At 43.8% G+C, this 21,464-nt stretch overlaps 1 protein-coding gene and 1 long non-coding RNA gene across 2 annotated transcripts in view; one reads left to right on the top strand and one right to left on the bottom strand.

Annotated features, from left to right (window-relative positions):
• Positions 1 to 867: 867 nt before the first annotated feature.
• GCLM (glutamate-cysteine ligase modifier subunit) overlaps positions 868 to 21,464 on the top strand; it is a 24,725-nt gene continuing 4,128 nt past the window's right edge. The window contains exons 1-6 of the mRNA XM_062191772.1: positions 868 to 1,062; positions 6,032 to 6,097; positions 7,688 to 7,772; positions 14,494 to 14,553; positions 17,001 to 17,203; positions 19,474 to 19,588. Coding sequence (XP_062047756.1) covers positions 937 to 1,062; positions 6,032 to 6,097; positions 7,688 to 7,772; positions 14,494 to 14,553; positions 17,001 to 17,203; positions 19,474 to 19,588 — 655 coding nt within the window. The 5' untranslated portion in view covers positions 868 to 936. The remainder of the gene's footprint in view (positions 1,063 to 6,031; positions 6,098 to 7,687; positions 7,773 to 14,493; positions 14,554 to 17,000; positions 17,204 to 19,473; positions 19,589 to 21,464) is intronic.
• LOC133759956 (uncharacterized) overlaps positions 19,715 to 21,464 on the bottom strand; it is a 14,829-nt gene continuing 13,079 nt past the window's right edge. Inside the window, exon 3 of the long non-coding RNA XR_009865942.1 lies at positions 19,715 to 19,787. This is a non-coding gene — a long non-coding RNA (uncharacterized LOC133759956). The remainder of the gene's footprint in view (positions 19,788 to 21,464) is intronic.

Here is a 21,464-nt window from a genome sequence, read left to right as displayed (position 1 = left end):
CGTCTCTGACCTCACGGGCTCCCACGCTCCCCCTGAGGTGAACGCAACCGGAAATTAACTGCTGCGTGATAGGCTTACGTTATTACCTAATGTTTTATGTCAGGCGTTGCCTCTGGAACTAAAGTTTAAGCTTCTCAAGGACAAAGATTAAGTCTTCTTTGGCTTCACACGCTGCCAGCAAAGAGCGCCCACCCACAGACCCTGAAGGAACAGCAAGAAACAGCGAGCGGCAGTCTGAGCGGCACAGCAAAAGAAGAGAGGTGGGGGGCTGCCCATTAACACCTGCTTCTGAGAACTAACGCCAGCTGGAACTTCAAAGCCTCGCTGGACACTGGGCCGCCCTTTCCAAGAGGCGGGTAAGGAAATCAGCAGTGAGGAGGCCATGGGCTGGCAGGGAGCCCGCGAGCGCCCGAGGACCGCGCGAGGCCCAGGCCGCGGCGCCCGGCGCACCGTAGCCTTCTGACCGGCAGGGGGAGCCGCGGCGCGCGCTGCGCCCTCAGCAGCAGCACCGCCCCGCTCCCGCCGCCCGCCCGCCCGCGCGCCCGGCGCCACGCCCGCCGCAGGCCGAGGGCCAGTCACCCGCGGGCCGGCGCCCCGCTGCCCATTCGCGCCCCGCCCCTGCCCCGCCGCGGAACGAGTAACGGTTACGAAGCACTTTCTCGGCCGGGATTTCTGCTTAGTCATTGTCTTCCAGGAAACAGCTCCCTCAGCTTGGAGTCCACTCTCCAGAGGCGGCCGCAGCAGTCGCAGCCACCGGCGCCTCCCGCCCGGGTCGCCGCTCAGCCGCCGTCCGGCCTCGCTCGGCCCGAGCGCCCAGCAGGCTCCGGCCGCGCGGGGGTGGCAGCCGCGCGCTCGCTGCTCGGGCCTCGGACGCCGCGTCTGCGCCCAGCCGCTCGCGGCCCCGTCGCCGCTCGGCCCCCTCGGGCGACCGCTACCATGGGCACGGACAGCCGCGCGGCCGGGGCGCTCCTGGCGCGGGCCCGCACCCTGCACCTGCAGACCGGGAACCTGCTCAACTGGGGCCGCCTGCGGAAGAAGTGCCCGTCCACGCACAGCGAGGAGGTGAGCGCCGACGCGGGGCAGGCCGCGGGTCGGGCCGGGGGCTCCGGGCGGGAGGGAGCGGCCTCTGGTGAGCGCAGGTGGCCGAGTTCGGGCTCCCGGGGAGGCGCGACCGGGGATCCAGAGCCGCTGCTGAGGGCAGGGCGTCCGGAAAACTTAGCAGGTGCAGCTGCACGGCGGCGAGTGGCGCCCGTCTCTGTGCCCACGGCCGGTAGCAAACTCACAGACGTACTGGAGGCCTCTCCCTGGCCCGGAGGTCGAGAGGGCCTCGGCATCGCTCGGTTCTCTGCCTGGCGTCTCGCTCCCTTCCCCCACCTCGTCCAGGTAGGGGGGGATGTGTTAGGAGCTCAGCCTTTGTGAATGAAGTTCTGCCCGCGTTACGCTTCGCTTTGAGAATGGTAACCTTAGTTTCTCCACCTCTGGGAGGCAGATGTCTGAACACTCCGATTTGGCTTTGGAATAAATAAATTTTTCTTGCCGGAAATTAACCTGCCCCATTTTATTTGCTTAAGGGCCATTAGTCGGAGGAGGCAGGTATTAATCTGGATGGACACTAGTTACACATTTTGGCTACCCCTGCCTGGGCGCATAATTATCTGTTGGCTGCACAGTTAATTAATTACCGGGGCATATCGGTGGCTTGGCACCATTTTAGTTGTGTTTCTTTTCTTTTTTCCAAAAATACCCCTTCAATATGTACAATTGTTGTGTGTTAATTAAAGGTTTTAAAAAACGTAAATAAAGCCAACATGAACATTTAGGAGCTCTGTGACTTAGGAGAAGTTACCATCTCCGAGTCCGCTTACATGGCTTCAGAGTTGGGTGGTGGTGCCTTCCTCATCTAGCTCTCATAATTTATGAAAACGCTGCCCGAACGGACGTTTATCTCCCTGACACCTGACAGAAAGAGAAAACAAGTCTTGATTAGAGGAAAATTCCTAGGCGTTGTCCTCTTGTGATGCTGTCATCCGTGTTTTATGTGAGGTGCTTCAGATAGGCTGAGCGGCACGGGGGCCTCTCTCCAAGAGTGCCCTGGCCCGGTGCGCTGGCCTACTGTTGGGAGTCAGCATCCTTCAGGAGTTGAGAAATCTTGGTCGCTTTAATAGGAGCCAGAACCCGTACCATGTTCTGTGTTCAGGTTCCAGCTATTTGTATGTTTTGTTTAAACTACCCCAATTGACTGTTTATCCCCCACAATAAGTATTTCTGTATTCAGTACATAGACCACCCCCCCTCCAATTTCTTCCAGCACTGATGGTGATGATTCAGAATAGCATTTTGCATGTATATTGGTAATATTGGGTGAAATTTTCTCCTATGCAATTAGAACCTGTGCTGAAACAGTGCCTTTCAGAGTTTTGTGATTACAAACACAGGAAGAAATGCTTTGTTAAATGCTTTGCTACCTTGCAATCCAGTTCATAATTATTTATCTACATATGTGTGAGCGTGCTTCAGGAAAGTTTGTGGAAAATGGGATTAAGTTTATTTTGGTGCAAAAAACGTTTTGAAATCCATGTACGTTTTGAAATCCATATATAGGTTCTTCATAATGCATGTTTTCCATGAGAAGACCCTATGATGTATCGATACATCTAAAACAAAGGTTTCATGATAATATTCACTCTTATTATATATTGTATTCTGATATTTTTCTATCCTATTTAAATTTTTAAAAACTTCTTAATGCACAATTGGTAAGACATCGTTCAAAGAACTGATTCTGGCCTGTAGTATTTTATGTAAGGTGCTTTATCACAATAGACAAAACTGAAACTAGAAAACCTTGGAGGAAAACTTGAAGGAGTGGCAGCATACCAAAGGGAAACTATGACACCCCAGTTAGAGTGGCATGTTTCGTTTCTGTGTAAAGAAAAACTTTGTAGTAAGTAGAACCCCAAATAGGGATGTGCTACTTGAAACAGTACAATCCCATTGAAGAGACTGAACATACTGAAAAAAAATCACTCATTATTCAGAAAATTTACACATTGAATAAAGAATTAAATTATTTCTTTAAAAATACTCAAAAAATCTTCTAGTTCTAACAGAGCTTGATTCTCTGCCCAGTTTTTGTGTTACATTGTATTTTGTGAAATCGAAATCATTTTTTAAATAGGCCATTATCTGATTGTTTTGCTGAATTCTTCCTAGTAAGGGTTTTGACAAGGTGAATCATGTGATTTGTTTTCTATTCTTACATAACTTCAGATCTACAACTACACTTAATTGTGGAAATCAATATCTTTGTGATATTGTGTGTGTATGTTAAGAATGAGAGACCAGGAAACAAAAAAGGACAAGGTTAATGTTTAGTCAGCAGTTTTGATAACATAATTTGTAAGATGAAAAATCATTGGCCGGTGCTGCGGCTCAATAGGCTAATCCTCCGCCTGTGGTGCCAGCACACCGGGTTCTAGTCCTGGTCGGGGCGCCGGATTCTGTCCCTGTTGCTTCTCTTCCAGGCCAGCTCTCTGCTGTGGCCGGGGAAGGCAGTGGAGGATGGCCCAAGTGCTTGGGCCCTGCACCCGCATGGGAGACCAGGAGAAGCACCTGGCTCCTGGCTTTGGATCAGCGCGGTGCACCGGCCGCAGCGGCCATTTGTGGGGTGAACCAATGGAAAAGGAAGACCTTTCTCTGTCTCTCTCTCTCACTGTCCACTCTGCCTGTCAAAAAAAAAAGAAAAGAAAGAAAAATCATTACATTTGTGATATAGCCAATGAATATCTCATAGAATTGTAACATTAGGCTTTTTTATGGTTTATTCTGATACTTTGCGCATCTCAAGGTTAGTTAAAGAAATTATTTTAGGAAAAGGGTGAATACTCTGAAAACAATTGTCTTCCTGTATTGAGAAGTGTATCAGGAAAGCCAGATGAAAATTGTGGGAAAACTGCAAGAAATTTCCCTCTAGAAAGGTAATGCATTTAATTTGAGCCCAAGCAACTCCTGGTAGAATTGGTGACCCTACTCAGACCTGCTACCTCAACTCTAAGAATTCTTAAAAGAATATAGACTTGTAATTCAGTCCGGACAGATTATCAACTCATTTTTATCTACTTCCTTAAATTTTATTATAAACACATTATATAAAGTTAAATGTTGGGACTTATTCAGGTGGGTTATTGTGGGTAGCACCTAAGTTATTGTGGTGGATTATCAATCTTAACCTAAGAACAGGTGACGCTGCCCGTAAATTAATGTCAGCTGTCCCTTGTACCATTCTATACTGAGAAGCAGTAAATGGCTTGTGTCAGTTTTTATCATAAGCAATCATAGTTGGGTGATTGTGAGTTCAAAAGTTTAGTCCCTGTTGTTGCTGTTAGGAAAGCGCTTTTGCAATTCAGGGGCTGGCTTCTAGTTACTCATTTCTCTTTTCATTGATTGCCCACAGAGTGCAAAGCACAGTGACCTTGCTTATCTGCAAAGCAGTGATTTCACTGATTAGTGATCCTGAGTCCATCAGTTGATTGAGTGGTAGCACAGCGTATCTTTCCTAATTAATGGAACAGAAGCCATTAGAGTGCCTGACATAGAGTCAGCATAAGTACAGGTTGAATATTCTTTTTCTGAAGTGTATTCCTCTTCAGAAAGATTTCAGATTTAAGGGGTTTTTTGGATTCTGGAATGTTTGCATAGACTTTACTGGTTGAGTATCCCTTATCCAAAGATTCCCAAACACTTGAAAGTCAAAAGGGTATTGTGTCAGTGCTCCAAAGCCCTGGATTTTAGAACATTCTAGATTTCGATTGTTTGGATTAGGGAGGCTCAACTTGTATCCTTCTGTGAGTGTTCCATTATACATACCTGGGTCCTCACTCAGTAATTAAATGTGCATCTTACTTTGGACCACTGTCAAAGAAACTTGAAATACATAGATGTAAGAAATTTTAAAATGAATAAACACTTGATTGAGTTTACAACATACCATAATGTTAGTGCAAAAAATGTTTATTCAAGAAAACACTATAGACAGGTTGGAGGTGTTCGTAAGTGTTAGACAGTGGCTTATGAACTGTCGTCATGCCAGTTGACCTCTGTGAGATACGACTGCCCTGGTGCTACTCAGACCTTAGAGAACGTGGCAGGAACTCAGGATACTTGTGAATAGTGCAAGTTCTGGGGAATGGTGCCATGGCACAGCAGGTAAAGTTGCCGCGTGTGATGAGGGCATCCCACGTGGGCACCGATTCCTGTCCTGGCTGCACTGCTTCCAATCCAGCTCCCTGCTGATGCACCTGGGAAAGATGGCCCAGGTGTTTGGGCCCCTGCCACCCAAATGGGAGACCTGGATGAGCTTCTGGCTTCAGCCTGGCCCAGTGCTAGCTGTTGTTGCCATCTGGGGAGTGAACCAGTGGGTGGAAGATCTGTCTGTCTCTTTCTTTCTGTAACTCTTTCAAAACAGATAAATAAATCTTAAAAAATAAATAAATAAAAATTCAGCTACCCATGGAAAAAGATTGAATAGGACTAGGACTGAGCTCAGGAGTTTGAGTTTTCAGTGAACACGTGGGTGAATCTGATGTCCGAGTTCTCTGGTCACACTTATTCTCTGTCATTTATTTGTATTTGAGGAATGTAGCAAAGTGGTTTATATGAATTCTGGTCAGGCTCACTGGGATTCAATCTGAGTTCCTCTGTTTATAAACTTCTTCTTGAGTAAAGATTATTATTTCTTTATGAATGCTGTTGCATCTCAAAAGCTTACTTAAATTTTCATTAATATAGAAACACTATGAAAATAACTAGACTATTGTTTTAGGTCAGGAATTTTAAGAGTCAAGAGTAGGATAAGAACTTGATTTTAGAATCTCTGCTGAAGGAAATAAACACCTTATAGAATTAAAATGGGTTTGTGTAGTATTTCCTGTTATCTTTCTTCCCCTTTTATCAGACTACTGTATTCTTATTGCAGAAGTGCGGATGGTGTATAAAGCTTGATTAACAGTTCCAACATGTGTTCCTTCTGCAGCTTCGAGACTGTATCCAGAAGACCTTGAACGAGTGGAGTTCCCAAATCAGCCCAGAGTTGGTGAGGGTGAGTGAAATGTGAATGCCGATGTCGTGCAGGTCAGAGGGGAAGTGAAGGAAGCAGGAAGTAAATTTCCTCACTTTGGGTTCTTCGAGGGAAGTCAAATAAGCAAACACTCAGCTGTGCAACTCCCTGTGGCTGACTGGCTGAGATGGGATCTGGGCTGTGGGCTCCGGGCTCCCCTCCTTGCCTAGCTGAGGTTAGGATTTTCACATGCAGCTTACACCACAGTTCCTCACAGGTCAGTGTTTTCTTTGCAGTTTATATTTGGCCTAGGAGGAGAATGGTTATCAAAGAAGAGTTTTGCTTGGTAGATTGCTTTGGGAGAATATCACCCAGTAATATAATGAAATTAGAAATTACTTGTTAAATGTCAGTTTCTGTAGAAACAATAAGGAACTTTATTTCATTAAATGTCATAAATGTTAGCGTACAAAGTCTCTGTCTATAATTCAATTCGGCCGAAGGCTCACTTCTCTTTCTCTAATTTTTATTTATTTAATTTATTGAAAGAGACAACAACAGATCTCCACTGGTTTACTCCCCACGTGCCTGCAACAGCCAGGGCTGGGCCAGTCTGGTCCAGGACTTAGGAGCTCATTGTGGATCTCCCATGTGAGTGGTAGGGACCCAGCTACTTGAGCTATCAGCCGCTGCCTCCCAAGGTGCACATTAGCAGGAAGCTGGAGTGGGAATCCAGGCACTCTGATATGGAATGCATCCTAAGCAGCATCCTCAACTGCTGTGCCAAATGCCTGCCTTCCCCACTCCTCCCCAACAACGGCTCATTTCAGATTACACAGACTACTTAAAAATGTGGAAGAGCACAAGCGCTGGAGATCCTTGTTCCTGTGGGCACACTGCAGGTGTGTAACCGGACGGCTACTCTGCAGACGATGATGAATCGGTTTCTGTCTCTGAAGTGGCCATTCTATTCGTGCATACTTAGTGTAAACACTTACTGAACCTCCGATATGTGCTAGGCGATGTAGTGTGCTCAAGAATCATGAGAAAAAACAAAAGGGGACGGGAAGGGCAGGCATTGTGACGCAGCAGGTTAAGCCACCACTTGAGACACCTGCATGCCATTTAAGCGTGCCTGGGTTCAAGTCCCATCTCCATTTCCCATCCATTACACACCCTGGGGGCAATAGGTGATGGCTCAGATTCCCGAGTCCCTGCCACCCACACGAGAGACCTAGGTGGAGTTTTTGGCTCTTAGCTTCCACTTCAGCCTGACCTACCCCCGACTGTTGCAGAAATCTGGGGAGTGAACCAGTGACTGGAAGATCGGCCTTTCTCTGTCTCACTCCACCTTTAAAAAAAAACAATAGCTACCTGCTGTATTCACATACTCTTCCTCTGCTTTTATTTGATATCTTCTATTTTTTGGGCATGTAATGTTGTGAGTATTGGATAAAAATACAATACTTTTTCCCCAGAAAAGAGGCACACACACAGCATCTACCTTACCTCAGAGGCTTGTGAAGCCCATGCAGACCTAGATAAAGACTCCTGTAGTCTCACCAGTTCTCTAGATGGCAGGTGGATAACAGATGATTTTATCATCAGTAACATTGTCTTCACGTGTTGTAGGAGTTTCCAGATGTCTTGGAATGCACAGTATCTCATGCAGTAGAGAAGATAAATCCCGACGAAAGAGAAGAAATGAAAGTTTCTGGTAAAGTCTGGCCTTTACAATTGATTTGGTTATACAGTGGAAGTGATAGTGAGATGTTGTCACGCAGGGAAGTGAGCCTTGCTTTGCTTTTGGTGGTGAGTGACTCAGTCCATATAGTAGGAAATACAAAGATTTTTTTTTTTTTTATGTCAAATCTAAGAGGGAGATACACAGAGAGTTGATGCTGGCCACCTCAGTGGGATCGGAATAGAATTTCAACCTGGTGTTCTTGCATCACATTAGATAATGTTTGCCCCAGAGGGACTAAGGTGGGGGAAATGGAATGGAAAAAGGGAGGGCTTGGGAGCAATGTGTGCCCCAAGCAAAGATCAGCTCTCCCTTCCAGGTGAGGTCCTAGGAAGCTTTGCAGTATAGAAAGTCTGGGCTGCGAGTGGCTTGGAGAAAGTGGAAGTGCATAGCATACCCTTTCGACAAATGTCATGGGGGACTGCCACATTCCAGAACCTATGCTAGACCCAAGGAATACAAAAATGAAAACGGGCTGCTCTTGCCCTCTGCTTGGAGTCAGCACAGCGTGCTCATTAAAAGCTTGAGCTTGGCTAGACTGCAGTTCCTGAGTGTGCAGCTTATTGGCTGGGAGAATCTTGCACTAGCAAAGTATTTAACCTCTCTGAGCCTCAGTTTCCGCTTCTGTAAAATGGGGATGCATCTGTTTTACAGGATTCTTTGTAAGATGGATGAAATAACAAAAGCAGCACTTAACACAGTGCTTGTCATGAAGTAAGTGCTAGGTAGCTGTTATTTATTACCATGTTGTTGTGGTTGTTACCATTATTGTTCTCAGATGGACATGGAAGATTATTGATTGTTGTTGATTATTAGAATAACAACTACCATTTATTAAGTCTTACTTTGTGCCTGGCACCATACTTGTCACTTTATAAATAGATTTCCTACTACAAGTCTCAAAACAATCCTTCAAGGTAAGTTTGTTATTCCCTGTCATATTCATGTCAATAGATTGACTGTTGTCATACAACCACTGTGTATTTGCCAGGAATCCATCGAGGTATGCCTGGCTCCAGAATCTATTAAATCTTGCTATTAAAACCACATTGCTGTTTGCATGGGAAGGAAGTAAAAGCAACATTCTTTCTGTGCTTGATTTTAATTACCAGGATGCAGGTCCAGCTTGGATGTCTTACAAGTTGTCCTCATACCTGTAAGCCTTGAGATTTCTAATCCATGTCAAAATTCTCACCAGATGAAGAACTTTCCCCTTTCTATTAAGAGAAAGATGGCTGTTTCCCTTGGCACAATTTTGCGGAGAGAGGAATAGTGGTGGGGGAGGGTTCTCACAGAGTGTATGGGAGCTAAGGTTAGACCAGAGTGTTAAAGGTGGCCCTTTATCTTGTTAGGGGAGCTGCGGCAGCTTTACAGCGTAAGAGTAATGCGAGGAAAGCCCTGTTTTAGGAAAAGTGCCCTGCAGTTGAAAGGAAGGAACAGATACAGGAAATGTATAAGAAAATGCGTTGCTTGTATTGAATGCCAGGTGCTTTACATAAGGGTATCTCATTATCCCTATTTCTCTCCATTCCCCTTTCTGATTTCTTTCTTTTCTTTTCTTTTTTTTTTTTTTATTTATTGATTGATTGACTGACTGATTTAAAAAGCAGAGTTACAGAGAGGCAGAGAGAAAGAGAGAAGTTCCATCCTCTGGTTCACTCCCCAAATGGCTGCAACAGCCAGAGCTGGGCCAATCTGAAGCCAGGAGCCAGACACTTCCTCTGGGTCTCCCACATGGGTTCAAGGGCCCAAGGACTTGGGCCATCTTCTGCTGCTTTCCCAGGCCATAGCAGAGAGCTGGATCGGAAATGAAGCAGCCGGGACTAGAACCAGTGCCCATATGAGATGCTGGCACTGCAGGTGGCAGATTTACCAGCTGTGCCACAGCACCAGCCCCTCTGATGTTTTTCTTTCTTGCTTTCCTACAGCTCCACCTGTTGGTTGAGATTGTTGAACAGTGAATTTACATAAAGTGTATGCATATAAGGTTGAATTAAATCAAGCCCAATCCTCAACCTTATATGCATGCACTTTATGCATTACTTTCCTGGTTACCATATAAATACCAATTAATGTGTTCTTGGGCAGATAGATATTGTACCCACTAAATTTTTAAAAAGTGTATATATATTTATATGTGTCTGTATATGGATAGATACCTAAATGCAGGCTGAGTATCCCTTATCAAAAGTGTTTGGGACCAGAATTATTTCAGATCTCATAGTTTTTCCAATTTTGGAATATTTTCTTAGAGTTTACAAGTTGAGCATATCTAATTTAAAAATCCAGAATGCTCCAGAATCTGAAACTTTGTGAGTGTAGTGTCAAATCTTTTTTTTTTTGGACAGGCAGAGTTAGACAGAGAGAGAGACACAGAGAAAGATCTTCCTTCTGTTGGTTCACCCCCCAAATGGTCGTTATGGCTGGCGTACTGTGCCAATCCGAAGCCAGGAGCCAGTTGCTTTTCCTGGTCTCCTATGTGGGTGCAGGGCCCAAGCACTTGGGCCATCCTCCACTGCCTTCCTGGGACACAGCAGAAAGCTGGCCTAGAAGAGGGGCAGCCGGGGCAGAATCCGGCGCCCCAACCGGGACTAGAACCCAGGGTGCCAGCACCGCAGGCGGATGATTAGCCAAGTGAGCCATGGCGCCAGCCCGTGTCAAATCTTAAATAGTTTTGGGTTTGGGAGCATTTTGTATTTTGGTTTTTCAGATTAGGGGAGCTCAACCTGTCATATGCTATGTTGTCAGGAGAGCAGATTGTAACTGTTGGTGGTGTGATAAACCATACATATCTTCTGTAAATGTAAGGTAAATAAAATAAAGCAAGATTCACAAACAGGTTATATCTTTTGGCTCATAATCACATTTTTTTCCTGCTCCCCTTTGGGGAATGATTCAGTGTAATGTTTAACAAAAAGTTACTGAGATGTTTGTTTTAGCTTTATACTTATGTGATAATAGAAAACTGGAACTGATACCAGAATATTCAAGAAGCAGGAACTCATATACTATATTATATCCTAAAAAATGACAGAGTAATGTTCAAGTATTAAAAATGAGTCTAAAATTATACATTAAAAATGAAATACACAGAAATCTAAACAGTAATTGCTTTGGGTGATGAGATTGGCAATTCTTTTTGATTTTTCTACATTGATAAATTTTCCTAATTTCTAGAGTAAGCACATGATTATAAAAAATTCTAAGGCATTGGCCAGCGCTGCAGCTTAACAGGCTAATCCTCCGCCTTGCAGCGCCGGCACACCGGGTTCTAGTCCCGGTTAGGGCGCCAGATTCTATCCCGGTTGCCCCTCTTCCAGGCCAGCTCTCTGCTATGGCCCAGGAAGGCAGTGGAGGATGGCCCAAGTGCTTGGGCCCTGCACCCGCATGGGAGACCGGGAGAAGCACCTGGCTCCTGGCTTTGGATCAGCACGATGCGCCAGCTGCAGCAGCCATTGGAGGGTGAACCAACGGCAAAAAGGAAGACCTTTCTCTCTGTCTCTCTCTCTCACTATCCACTCTGCCTGTCAAAAAAAAAATATATATATATATATATTCTAAGGCATCAAAATACTATATAGAAATAATTTTGTAAATTATTACATAAGGATAAAAGAAGTTAAAAAAAAGTTAACATCTTGCTTTATATGACCAAAAACTGGAAGATAATGTCTGAAAATGAAAATGATTACATTATGGGGCTGGCGCTGTGGCACAGTGGGTTAACACCCTGGCCTGAGGCGCTGGCATCCCATATGGGCTTTGGTTCGAGTCCCAGCTGCTCCACTTCCAATCCAGCTCTATGCTATATGGCCTGGGAAAGCAGTGGAAGATGACCCAAGTCCTTGGGCCTCTATACCCGCGTGGGAGACCCAGAGGAAGCTCCTGGCTCCTGGTTTCAGATCGGTGCAGCTCCGGCTGTTGTGACTAATTGGAGAGTGAATCAACGGATAAAGACCTCTCTCTGCCTTTCCTCTCTCTATGTAACTCTGACTTTTTATTTTTTATTTTTTATTTCATAAATGTGAATTTACAAAGTGCAACTTTTGTATTGTTGTGACTTCCCCCCAACCTCCCTCCCTCCCGTGGCCCTCCCCTCTCCCTCTCCCATCCCGCCCTTTATCGAGTTTCATTTTCAATTACCTTCATATACTGAAGATCAACTTAGTATATACTAAGCAAGGATTTCAACAGGCTGCATTCACACAACCACATAAGGTATTAGGGTATTGTTCGACTAGTAGTGTTTTTAAGTTTCATAGTACAACACATTAAGGACAGAGATCCTACGTGGGGAGCATGTACCCAGTGACTCCCGTTGTTGATTTAACAATTGGCACTCTTCTTTATGATGTCAGCAATCACCCGAGACTCTTGCTATGAGCTGTCTAGGCTATGGAAGTCCCTTGAGTTCGACTCTGAACTTGTTTAGTCAAGGCCGTGTCACAGTGGAGGTTCCTTCCTCCCTTCAGAGAAAGGTGCCTCTCTCCTTGATGGCCTGTTCCTTCTGCTGGGGTCTTGTTCACCAGGGTCTTTCATTTAGATTGTTTTTTGCCACCGTGTCATGGCTTTCCATGCCTGTGAGACTCTCATGGACCTTTTAGCCAGATCCGAATGTCCCAAGGGTTGATTCTGAGGCAGGAGTGCTGTTTTGGGCATTTGCCATTCTATGAGTCTGCTGTGTGTCCTGCTTCCCCCGCAGGATCATTCTCTCCCTTTAAATAAATCTTACCAAAGAGGCAGGTACCAATGCCAGCACACTTGGTAAAGTGATAAGTATAAATACACAACCGATCAAAAAGATAGGGTATGTGTCGAAGAGACTTCACAAATAAGACCAGTGTAAGCAAATAACTCTGACTTTTAAATAAAGAAATTTTTTTAAAAGAAAAAATCACATTGGGAAAGTGAGGTTGTAGATTTTTTTCTGATTCTCATCACAGCATTCTAATTTAATCTTTGTATACATTTTATTGGAGAAAGAATACAGTATGTTGAATTAATGTTTAATTCATAAAAATATACATTTCTAGTAATTTAAGCTCCTATATTTATCTGCCATACCTTCGTTTTTTTTGAAATTTCATTTTATGATGGAGAAAATAAATCTGTCATTTTATTTAACATTCATTTTTAAGTTACAGTTATGCCAACATAATCTACTTCTAATGAAAGAAATCTTAGGCCAGCGCCGCACTCACTAGGCTAATCCTCCGCCTTGCGGTGCCGGCACCCCAGGTTCTCATCCCGGTCAGGGCGCCGGGTTCTGTCTTGGTTGCTCCTCTTCCAGTCCAGCTCTCTGCTGTGGCCCAGGAGGGCAGTGGAGGATGGCCCAAGTGCTTGGGCCCTGTACCCCATGGGAGACCAGGAGAAGCACCCCCAACAAGCCCACAAAGCAATAGTGTGTAATACGTAGTGAGAGACCCTTAAAATAAGCATGTGTTATATGCCCACAAACAGGCTTTGTTTTAGGCAACAAAATATTTTCAGTCCTTGACATCATCTCCCACTCACCTAGCACCACAGATGCAAGGACTTCTCAGTAAATGCGTACAATCCCATGCTTGAAACCTAAAGCACGCACTGAATTGAATTTATACATTGCGATCTACTCTGCTAGGTAGGCAGTACATACTTCTAATATTTTATACATTAAATTACCCTCCAGCATTTTGAAATTTTAACATTTGTGCAAAACAACTTCTGAAAGACTTAGGAAACAAATTCCAAGGTTCACCTCCAGGCTGGTGTGGTTAAGCGGAAAAATGGCAGCAGCCTCAAGGTTCGTCCTGAATGAAAATGATATACGTTCATGTCAACCCATGTAAAAAACGCCTGTATACACAGATGGCACAAAGAGCTGTGCCGCTGGAATCACCAGTGCAAATGGTGGACTTGAGGCACTTATCCTTCTCCACGTTCAGGTATAATTATGCATAATCATTTCCTCAAGTGCTAAAGATTTCAAACCTGATCAGATTAAAGGATAAAATAAGGATAAAAGTCAGATAAGTCGTTAAGAAGTGTAAATATGAGATATTTATATAGCTAATTTCAAAGTGCTATGCTGTTAAGGACATTTATTTAACATTATAGGTTTACATGATACCTTCTAATAGAAAATTAATATTTGCTTTTTGTTTTAACAAGTATTACAGTAAGCAACTTTAAAATTACGGTGGAGCCAGCGCCGAGGCTCAGTAGGCTAATCCTCCACCTGCAGCGCTGGCACACCGGGTTCTAGTCCCGGTTGTGGTGCCAGATTCTGTCCCGGCTGCCCCTCTTCCAGGCCAGCTCTCTGCTGTGGCCCGGGAGTGCAGTGGAGGATGGCCCAAGTGCTTGGGCCCTGCACCCCATGGGAGACCAGGAGAAGCACCTGGCTCCTGCCTTCGGATCAGCGCGGTGCACCGACCACAGCGCACCGGCTGCAGCGGCCATTGGAGGGTGAACCAACGGCAAAGGAAGACCTTTCTCTCTGTCTCTCTCACTGTCCACTCTGCCTGTCAAAACAAAAAAATTACAATGGAAATATATTTTTATGTCTTAAAATGAAAGCTATAAAATTACATGATGAGTAATAGAAAAAATAATTCATTCAGGATTATCAGTTATCTGTCATCTTTGTAGCAGTGTTAAATACTGCATAGTATATGTGTATCCTAATGTAATCAATTTTCTTTTCTTTGTCACCAAGCAAAACTGTTCATTGTTGGATCAAACTCTTCATCATCAACTAGAAGTGCAGTTGACATGGGTAAGCAAAGATTTAACTTTTTCTTAATAGTGGGCTTTAAGTTAGTGTAGGTATATTAATTATAACTTGTATTCAAGTCCAAGTAAAAAAGAAAATGAACTGATTCTAATTAGCCTAATTTCTTAAAGTGTCAACATAACAAAGTTTACTTATATACAGTTATATTTTGTTATACAAAAGAAATGTAAAAGATACAACAGTAAAATGTTAACATTTAGTTGTATTGTTAATTATATCTATTACATTCTTAACATTTCTTAATTCTCATTCATATGTTCTTTTTTTTTCTTTATTGTCTTTTGTTTTTTCTCATTCATATGTTCTTAACACTTAATTGTATTCTTAATTTTTTAAAAAAGATTTATTTGATAGAATTAGAGAGAGGGAGATAGAGAGAGATTGTCCATCTACTGGTTTACTTCCCTGATAGCCACAACTGCCAGAGCTGGGCTAGGCAGAAATCAGAAGCTAGGAACTCTATGTGGATCTCCCATGTGGGTTTAGGGGCCCAAACACTTGGGCCATCCTCTGCTGCTTTTCCCAGGCACATTAGCAGGAAGCTGGATTGGAAGTGGAAGAGCTACAACATGAACCTGTGCCCCTATGGGATGCCAGTGTTATAGGCAGTGATTTTACATGCTGTGTTACAACACCAGCCCCCATATTCTTATTTCCTAATCATATTCTTACCCCTTTTAGTGCTGTAGCTGAGGTACCAAAACCACCACCACAAATAAACAAGTTTTTTTTATACATTTTCAGCACTCCATTTGGTTATTGTGGTATTATAGTTACTTAAGTTTTCCCTTTAAACGTTCTTCCAGTATTTATATATGTTAAAAACTTAAATAAATTAGCTTTTCAATATAAATGTAGAATGAATGATAATTATTTAAAATAAATTCTTTTTTAAAAAAAAATTTTTTTTTTTGACAGGCAGAGTGGACAGTGAGAGAGAGAGACAGAGAGAAAGGTCTTCCTTTTTGCCGTTGGTTCACCCTCCAATGGCCGCCGCGGGTGGCGCGCTGCGGCCGGCGCACCGCGCTGATCCGATGGCAGGAGCCAGGTGCTTCCTCCTGGTCTCCCATGGGGTGCAGGGCCCAAGCACTTGGGCCATCCTCCACTGCACTCCCTGGCCACAGCAGAGAGCTGGCCTGGAAGAGGGGCAGCCGGGACAGAACCAGCGCCCCGACCGGGACTAGAACCCGGTGTGCCGGCGCCGCAAGGCGGAGGATTAGCCTAGTGAGCCGCGGCGCCGGCCTAAAATAAATTCTTGAATTATTTTTATAGAAATTAAGAAAAGGTGTGGGCACTGTGACATGGCAGATTAAGCTACTACTTAGGACACCTGCATCCCACAGCGGAGTCCTGCCTTCACTTCTAAACCAGCTCCCTGCTAATACATCTCAAGTGCTTGGGCCCCGGCCCATGTGGGAAACCCAGATGGAGTTTCTGGCTCCTGGCTTCATGACTTCAGCCTGCCTTGGCCCCAGCTATTGTGGGCATTTGGACAGTGAACCAGAGGATGGAGGAATTTTTTTTCTCTCTCTCCTTTTTCCCTGTCATCCCTTCCTCCCTTCCTCCATCTTCCTCTCTATGTCACACTGCCTTTCAAATAAACCTTTAAAAGTTGATACATTGCCTACCTCTGTAAGTATAAATTAAGGGAGCTGGAGTTGTGACTTAGCAAATTAAACCAATGCTTGCCATGCCTGTAGCTCATATCAGGGTGCCAGTTTGAGTCCCAGCTGCTCTGCCTCCTATCTAGCTTCCTGCCAGTGGCCCTGGGAATGCAGCAGATGATGGCGTAAGTGCCTAGGCCCCTGCCCCCTTTATGAGAAATCAGGATGGAGTTCCTGACTCCTGACTTCAGCCTCGTCCAGCCCTGGCTGTTGGGGCCATTTGGGGAATGAACCAGCAGATGGAAATCTCTCTCTCTCTTTCTTGCTTTCATTCTGTTTCTCCCTCCCTGATGCCCTGCCTTTCACATAAATCAATAAATATTTTTTAAAAGTACAGATTAAGTCATAAATTCAGTTTTTCATAGTCTCAATCTTATTCTTGGCCATGACAACTAGTTACAGAATAAATATTACATTGGAATTCTTGTGATCATCCATATGAGATACTAGTGAGCAAGTAGAACTAGGGAAGACCATTTTATGAAGGTAAGTAGGCTACCAAAAAATGCTGGGGCCTAGGAGACAAGAAGAAAGCCTGCCTCCCAGAAAAAGACACCCACTTCCTGCCATCCAGAGAAGCAGGTGGACGGGTAGTCAGAATTTACTAAAAGAGGGGAATGTCCTAATGAAAGGTGAATTCTGAAGACTATTAGATAGAAGACTAGCAAATGACATGGACAGAATTCAGAGGGATGCTTTGAGCAGCTGGAAGTATTTGTTTTTACTAGGTAACAGTTCTCTCCTTTACCTCCTCTCTCCCATCAGCCTGTTCCGTCCTCGGGGTGGCACAGCTGGATTCCGTGATCATTGCTTCACCTCCTATTGAAGATGGAGTTAATCTCTCCTTGGAACATTTACAGCCTTACTGGGAGGAATTAGAAAGCCTAGTACGAAGCAAAAAGATTGTTGCCATAGGGACCTCTGATCTGGACAGAACACAGTTGGAGCAGCTCTATCAGTGGGCACAGGTAAAGGGCGTTCCATCAGCAACCCATGGGAGGAGCCTGCCTCGTTCAGTCTCAGCTGCACACTGCAGAGCATCGAACACATAGTGGGCACTCACTGCCACTGACTGCTTCAAGTGTGGGTTTTATCTGATGCATTAGGGTTTTTTTTTTTTTAAGGTCTTCCTTCAACGGGGACAGAATCTGGCGCCCCACCAGGACGAGAACCCGGGTTGTCGGCGCCACAGGCAGAGGATTAGCCTAGTGAGCCATCATGGCGCTGGCCGATGCATTAGGGTTTTTAAAATGTGTCTAATTGGGGCCGGCTCTGTGGCTCACTTGGTTAATCCTCTGCCTGTGGCGCCAGCATCCCATATGGGTGCTGGGTTCTAGTCCCAGCTGCTCCTCTTCCAGTCTAGCTCTCTGCTGTGGCCCAGGAGGGCAGTGGAGGATGGCCCTGCACCCGCACGGAAGACCAGGAGGAAGCACCTGGCTCCTGGCTTCGGATCAGCGCAGCGCCGGCCATAGCAGCCATTTGGGGGGTGAACCAACAGAAGAAAGAGCCCTCTCTCTCTCACTCTCTCTTACTGTCTAACTCTGCCTGTCCAAAAAAAAAAAAAAGAGTGACAAAAATACAAGACAATGTGTTGCAACTTTCAAAGCCAAATGAACATAGGCTATTTCCCTCAGTTTTACTTACATGTTGAGAACGTTACATTTTTATTTAGGTAATCTTGGGCCTTGGCTCTATTTTCCTAAGTAAGGGAATACTATTTATAACCAATACTTTTCTGTTACCTAAAGATATGTAAGACTCTCAGTTCATATAGCTTGGTAAGAAGTGCACCGTGGTACAGGACTTCAGGCTGCCTGCTTGGGATGCCTGGGTCCCATATCAGAATGCTGGCTCAAGTCATGCCTGGGAACCAGTGGATAATGTACCTGCCACCCAAACTGAGTTCTTGGCTCTTGGCTTCAGCTTGGCTCAGTCCCTGCTGTTCCTGCCATTTGGGGAGCGAACTAGCTGATGGAAGTTCTTTCTGTGTGTCTCTCCATCTCTCTCTGTCATTGTGACTTTCAAACAGACCTTTTAAAAAAAAATGTAACTACCACCACTCTGTGGTCTATTAAACTACAAAATTATTAGGAAAGTAACTTACTAGTATTTTACATAGATTTCTTTATTCATTTTATTATTATTTATATAAAGGGAGAAAATTGTCATGTATTTCATATACACAGTTTTAAGATCCTAATGATATTTCCTTTTACTTCATCCTTGGCTACCTCCTTTTCAGAGTTTCTTACAGGTAGGAAAACCCTGGAAGAAGTGTTATCCTTTCTCCCTTTGACTTAGTGATGACAGCCAAAATGTGCCAAAAAAGTGCTGCAGCGACTTGGAGGACCCAGAATGTACATATTACTTATGTGTTAAAAAATATGTATATATAATTAATACATGATACATTAATGTTATAAAATAATAGGAATATCAAACATGTTAATAAAAATACATAAAAAATATTTGTTAACCAGTGAAGTTACAGGAAGTTCTTATTTTCCTCTTTCAAAATGTTTCTGATTAACAGCCATTGTTTAAAGATTTATCTGTTTATTTGGAAAACAGAGTTACAAGGGTGGTGGGAGTTAGAGAGAGATCTTCCATCCACGGGTTCACTCCCCAGATAACTGCAACGGCCAGGGCTGGGCCATGCAAAACCCAGAGGCTAGAATTCCATCTGAGTCTCCCATGTGGGTTCAGGGACCCAAGTACTTGGGCTTTCTTCCGCTTTCCCAAGCAAATTAGCAGGAAATTGGATCGGAAATGGAGCAGTCAGGGCTCAAACCAGGGCTTATATGGGATGCTGGTGTTGCAAGTTGCAGCTCAACCCACTGTGCCATAACAGCAGCCCTGCCATGTTCATATTTTAACATTAAATATGCTTATTTGTGTGGATCCTTTAAGACATAGTTCCTCTTATAGTTGAAATCATCTCACTTGAACTCATGTTTGTTTCCACAGCAGATATATTGGATTGCTCAGTGGCTCTAGCAGGATACTTTAATAGTATCGCACAGGCCTTTTCCTTCTCCTGTAGATATTTTTCCTTTCCCTGTTAACCACTAACATGGGTTAGAAAAGCATAGATTAATGAAGATATTCATAGGGAAGAAGTTTATAAATTTCAGGTACTATAGAATATGATTTTTCATGTTTTATAATTGTTTGCTTATTTTTACTTTGGGTATTGCTAAATTCAGTAGAAAATTCATGATTTTACTTTCACTTGTAGGTGAAACCAAACAGTAACCAAGTTAACCTTGCATCCTGCTGTGTGATGCCACCTGATCTGACTGCATTTGCTAAACAATTTGATATACAGCTGTTGACTCATAATGATCCAAAAGGTGAGCCTGGTATTTTCATTTACAGGGAATGATCATGAGCTTTTATTTGGCAAAAAGCATTCTTGTTGAAATTTAAGTGTGTATAGTGATAATCAACAGTCAGTCCAAAACATATGCCTTCATTTTTACCTTTGCACAGAATAGGGAAAAGATGAAGGGATCATTTCCTGAACATCTGGTCTGAGGTTTACATGACACCCTAAATAAATAGGAATAAATATATTATTGTCTAGTGCATCCAAAATAGGATCAGAGAGCTACTTAATTAAACAGGATAAAAACCTAGAAATAGAGGTAGATAGAATTAAACTTGAAGCAACATGAGCATCTTAGGATAGGTAATTGATTAGGTGTTTTATTAACCATTAATATCAAGATATGTGCTTGATGTTAATCAGAAACATAGCTACTGAGAATGACTGACCTGCCGTTTAAAATCAACATTTTACAACGTAACTAGAATAGCAGGAAGAGAGTGTTTAATATGATTTGCAAACACTCTCTGTCTCTCTCACTCTACCTTTCAAATAAATAAAACTATTTTAAAAAGTCACTTTAGTGAGAAATCTAACAAAGATTGCAGTACTGATTTATCCTGAAATATGTTGTTTAAATATAGCCTTCTGTACATTGGCAAACATAGCATCTATCTGTTTACTTTGGGGAGACTCTCCTGGCAGTGACTGTTAACCCACAGCTAATGACCTGGCCTGGATACCCTTCTATCTGCACTTGAAACATTCATCTTTTTTCCAGTAGGAAAAGACTAAGATGCCTAGTATTTTTTTTCCATATATCTAAATATTGGCATTTAGATTACATGCTAAGATGTCATTGTTAAGCCAGAATATATTGTATATGAATATAAGGAAAGAAATTTAATCCTTTTTGGTATGTTGTTGTATTACAGGCATTTTGACAATTTTTTTTTTTTTTTTAAGATTTACTAATTTATTTCAGAGGTAGAGTTATAGACAGAGAGGGGTCTTAAGTCCGCTGGTTCACTCACCAGGTGGCCGCAACTGCCAGAGTTGGGCAGATCCAAAGCCAGGAGCCAGGAATTTCCTTGGGGTCTCCCACGTGAATGCAGGAGTCAAGCATTTGAGCCATCTTCAGTTGCTTTCCCAGGCCATTAGCAGGGAGCTGGATAGGAAATGGAGCAGCTGGGACTCGAACGAGGGTCCACATGGGATGCTGGCACTGCAGGCAGAGGCTTAACATACTACGCCACAGCACAGGCCCAAGTTTGTTTATTTGTTTTTGAGATTTATTTATTTGTGGGAGTGGGACTGTGGCATAGTGGGTAAAGCTGCTCTCTGCAGTACCAGCATCCCATATATGGGTGCTGGTTCAAGTCCTGGCTGCTCCACTTCCAATCCAGCTCTCTGCTTATGGTCTGGGAAAACAGTAGAAGATGGCCCAAGTCCTTGGGCCCCTGATCCATGTGGGAAGCCCAGAAGAAGCTCCTGGCTCCTGGTTGCAGATTGGCCCAGCTCTGGCTGTTGTGGCCATTTGATGAGTAACCAGGTGATAGATGACTTCTCTCTCTCTCTCTCTCTCTGCTTCTGCCTCTCTGTAACTCTGCCTTTCAAATAAATAAATCTTTTTTAAAAAACATTTATTTATTTGTTTGAAAGGGTTATGGGGCAGGAGGGGAGAGAGAGAGAAAGATCTACTAGTTCACTTCCCAAGTGGCAACAATAGCCAGAGTTGAACCAGGCTGAAACCAGGAGCCAAGAGCTTCTTCCTGGTCTCCCATGTGGGTGGCCGGGACCCAAGCACTTGGGACATCTTCCACTGCTTTTCCCATGCCATTATCAGGGAATTGGATAGGAAGTGGAGCAGCCGGAATACATACTGGTGCTCATATAAGATG

The sequence above is a fragment of the Lepus europaeus genome, chromosome 5 (genome assembly GCF_033115175.1).
Source record: "Lepus europaeus isolate LE1 chromosome 5, mLepTim1.pri, whole genome shotgun sequence".
Taxonomy (NCBI): domain Eukaryota; kingdom Metazoa; phylum Chordata; class Mammalia; order Lagomorpha; family Leporidae; genus Lepus; species Lepus europaeus.
The sequence above is the reverse complement of the archived record's forward strand: the minus strand, read 5'-3'. Positions and strand labels throughout refer to the sequence as shown.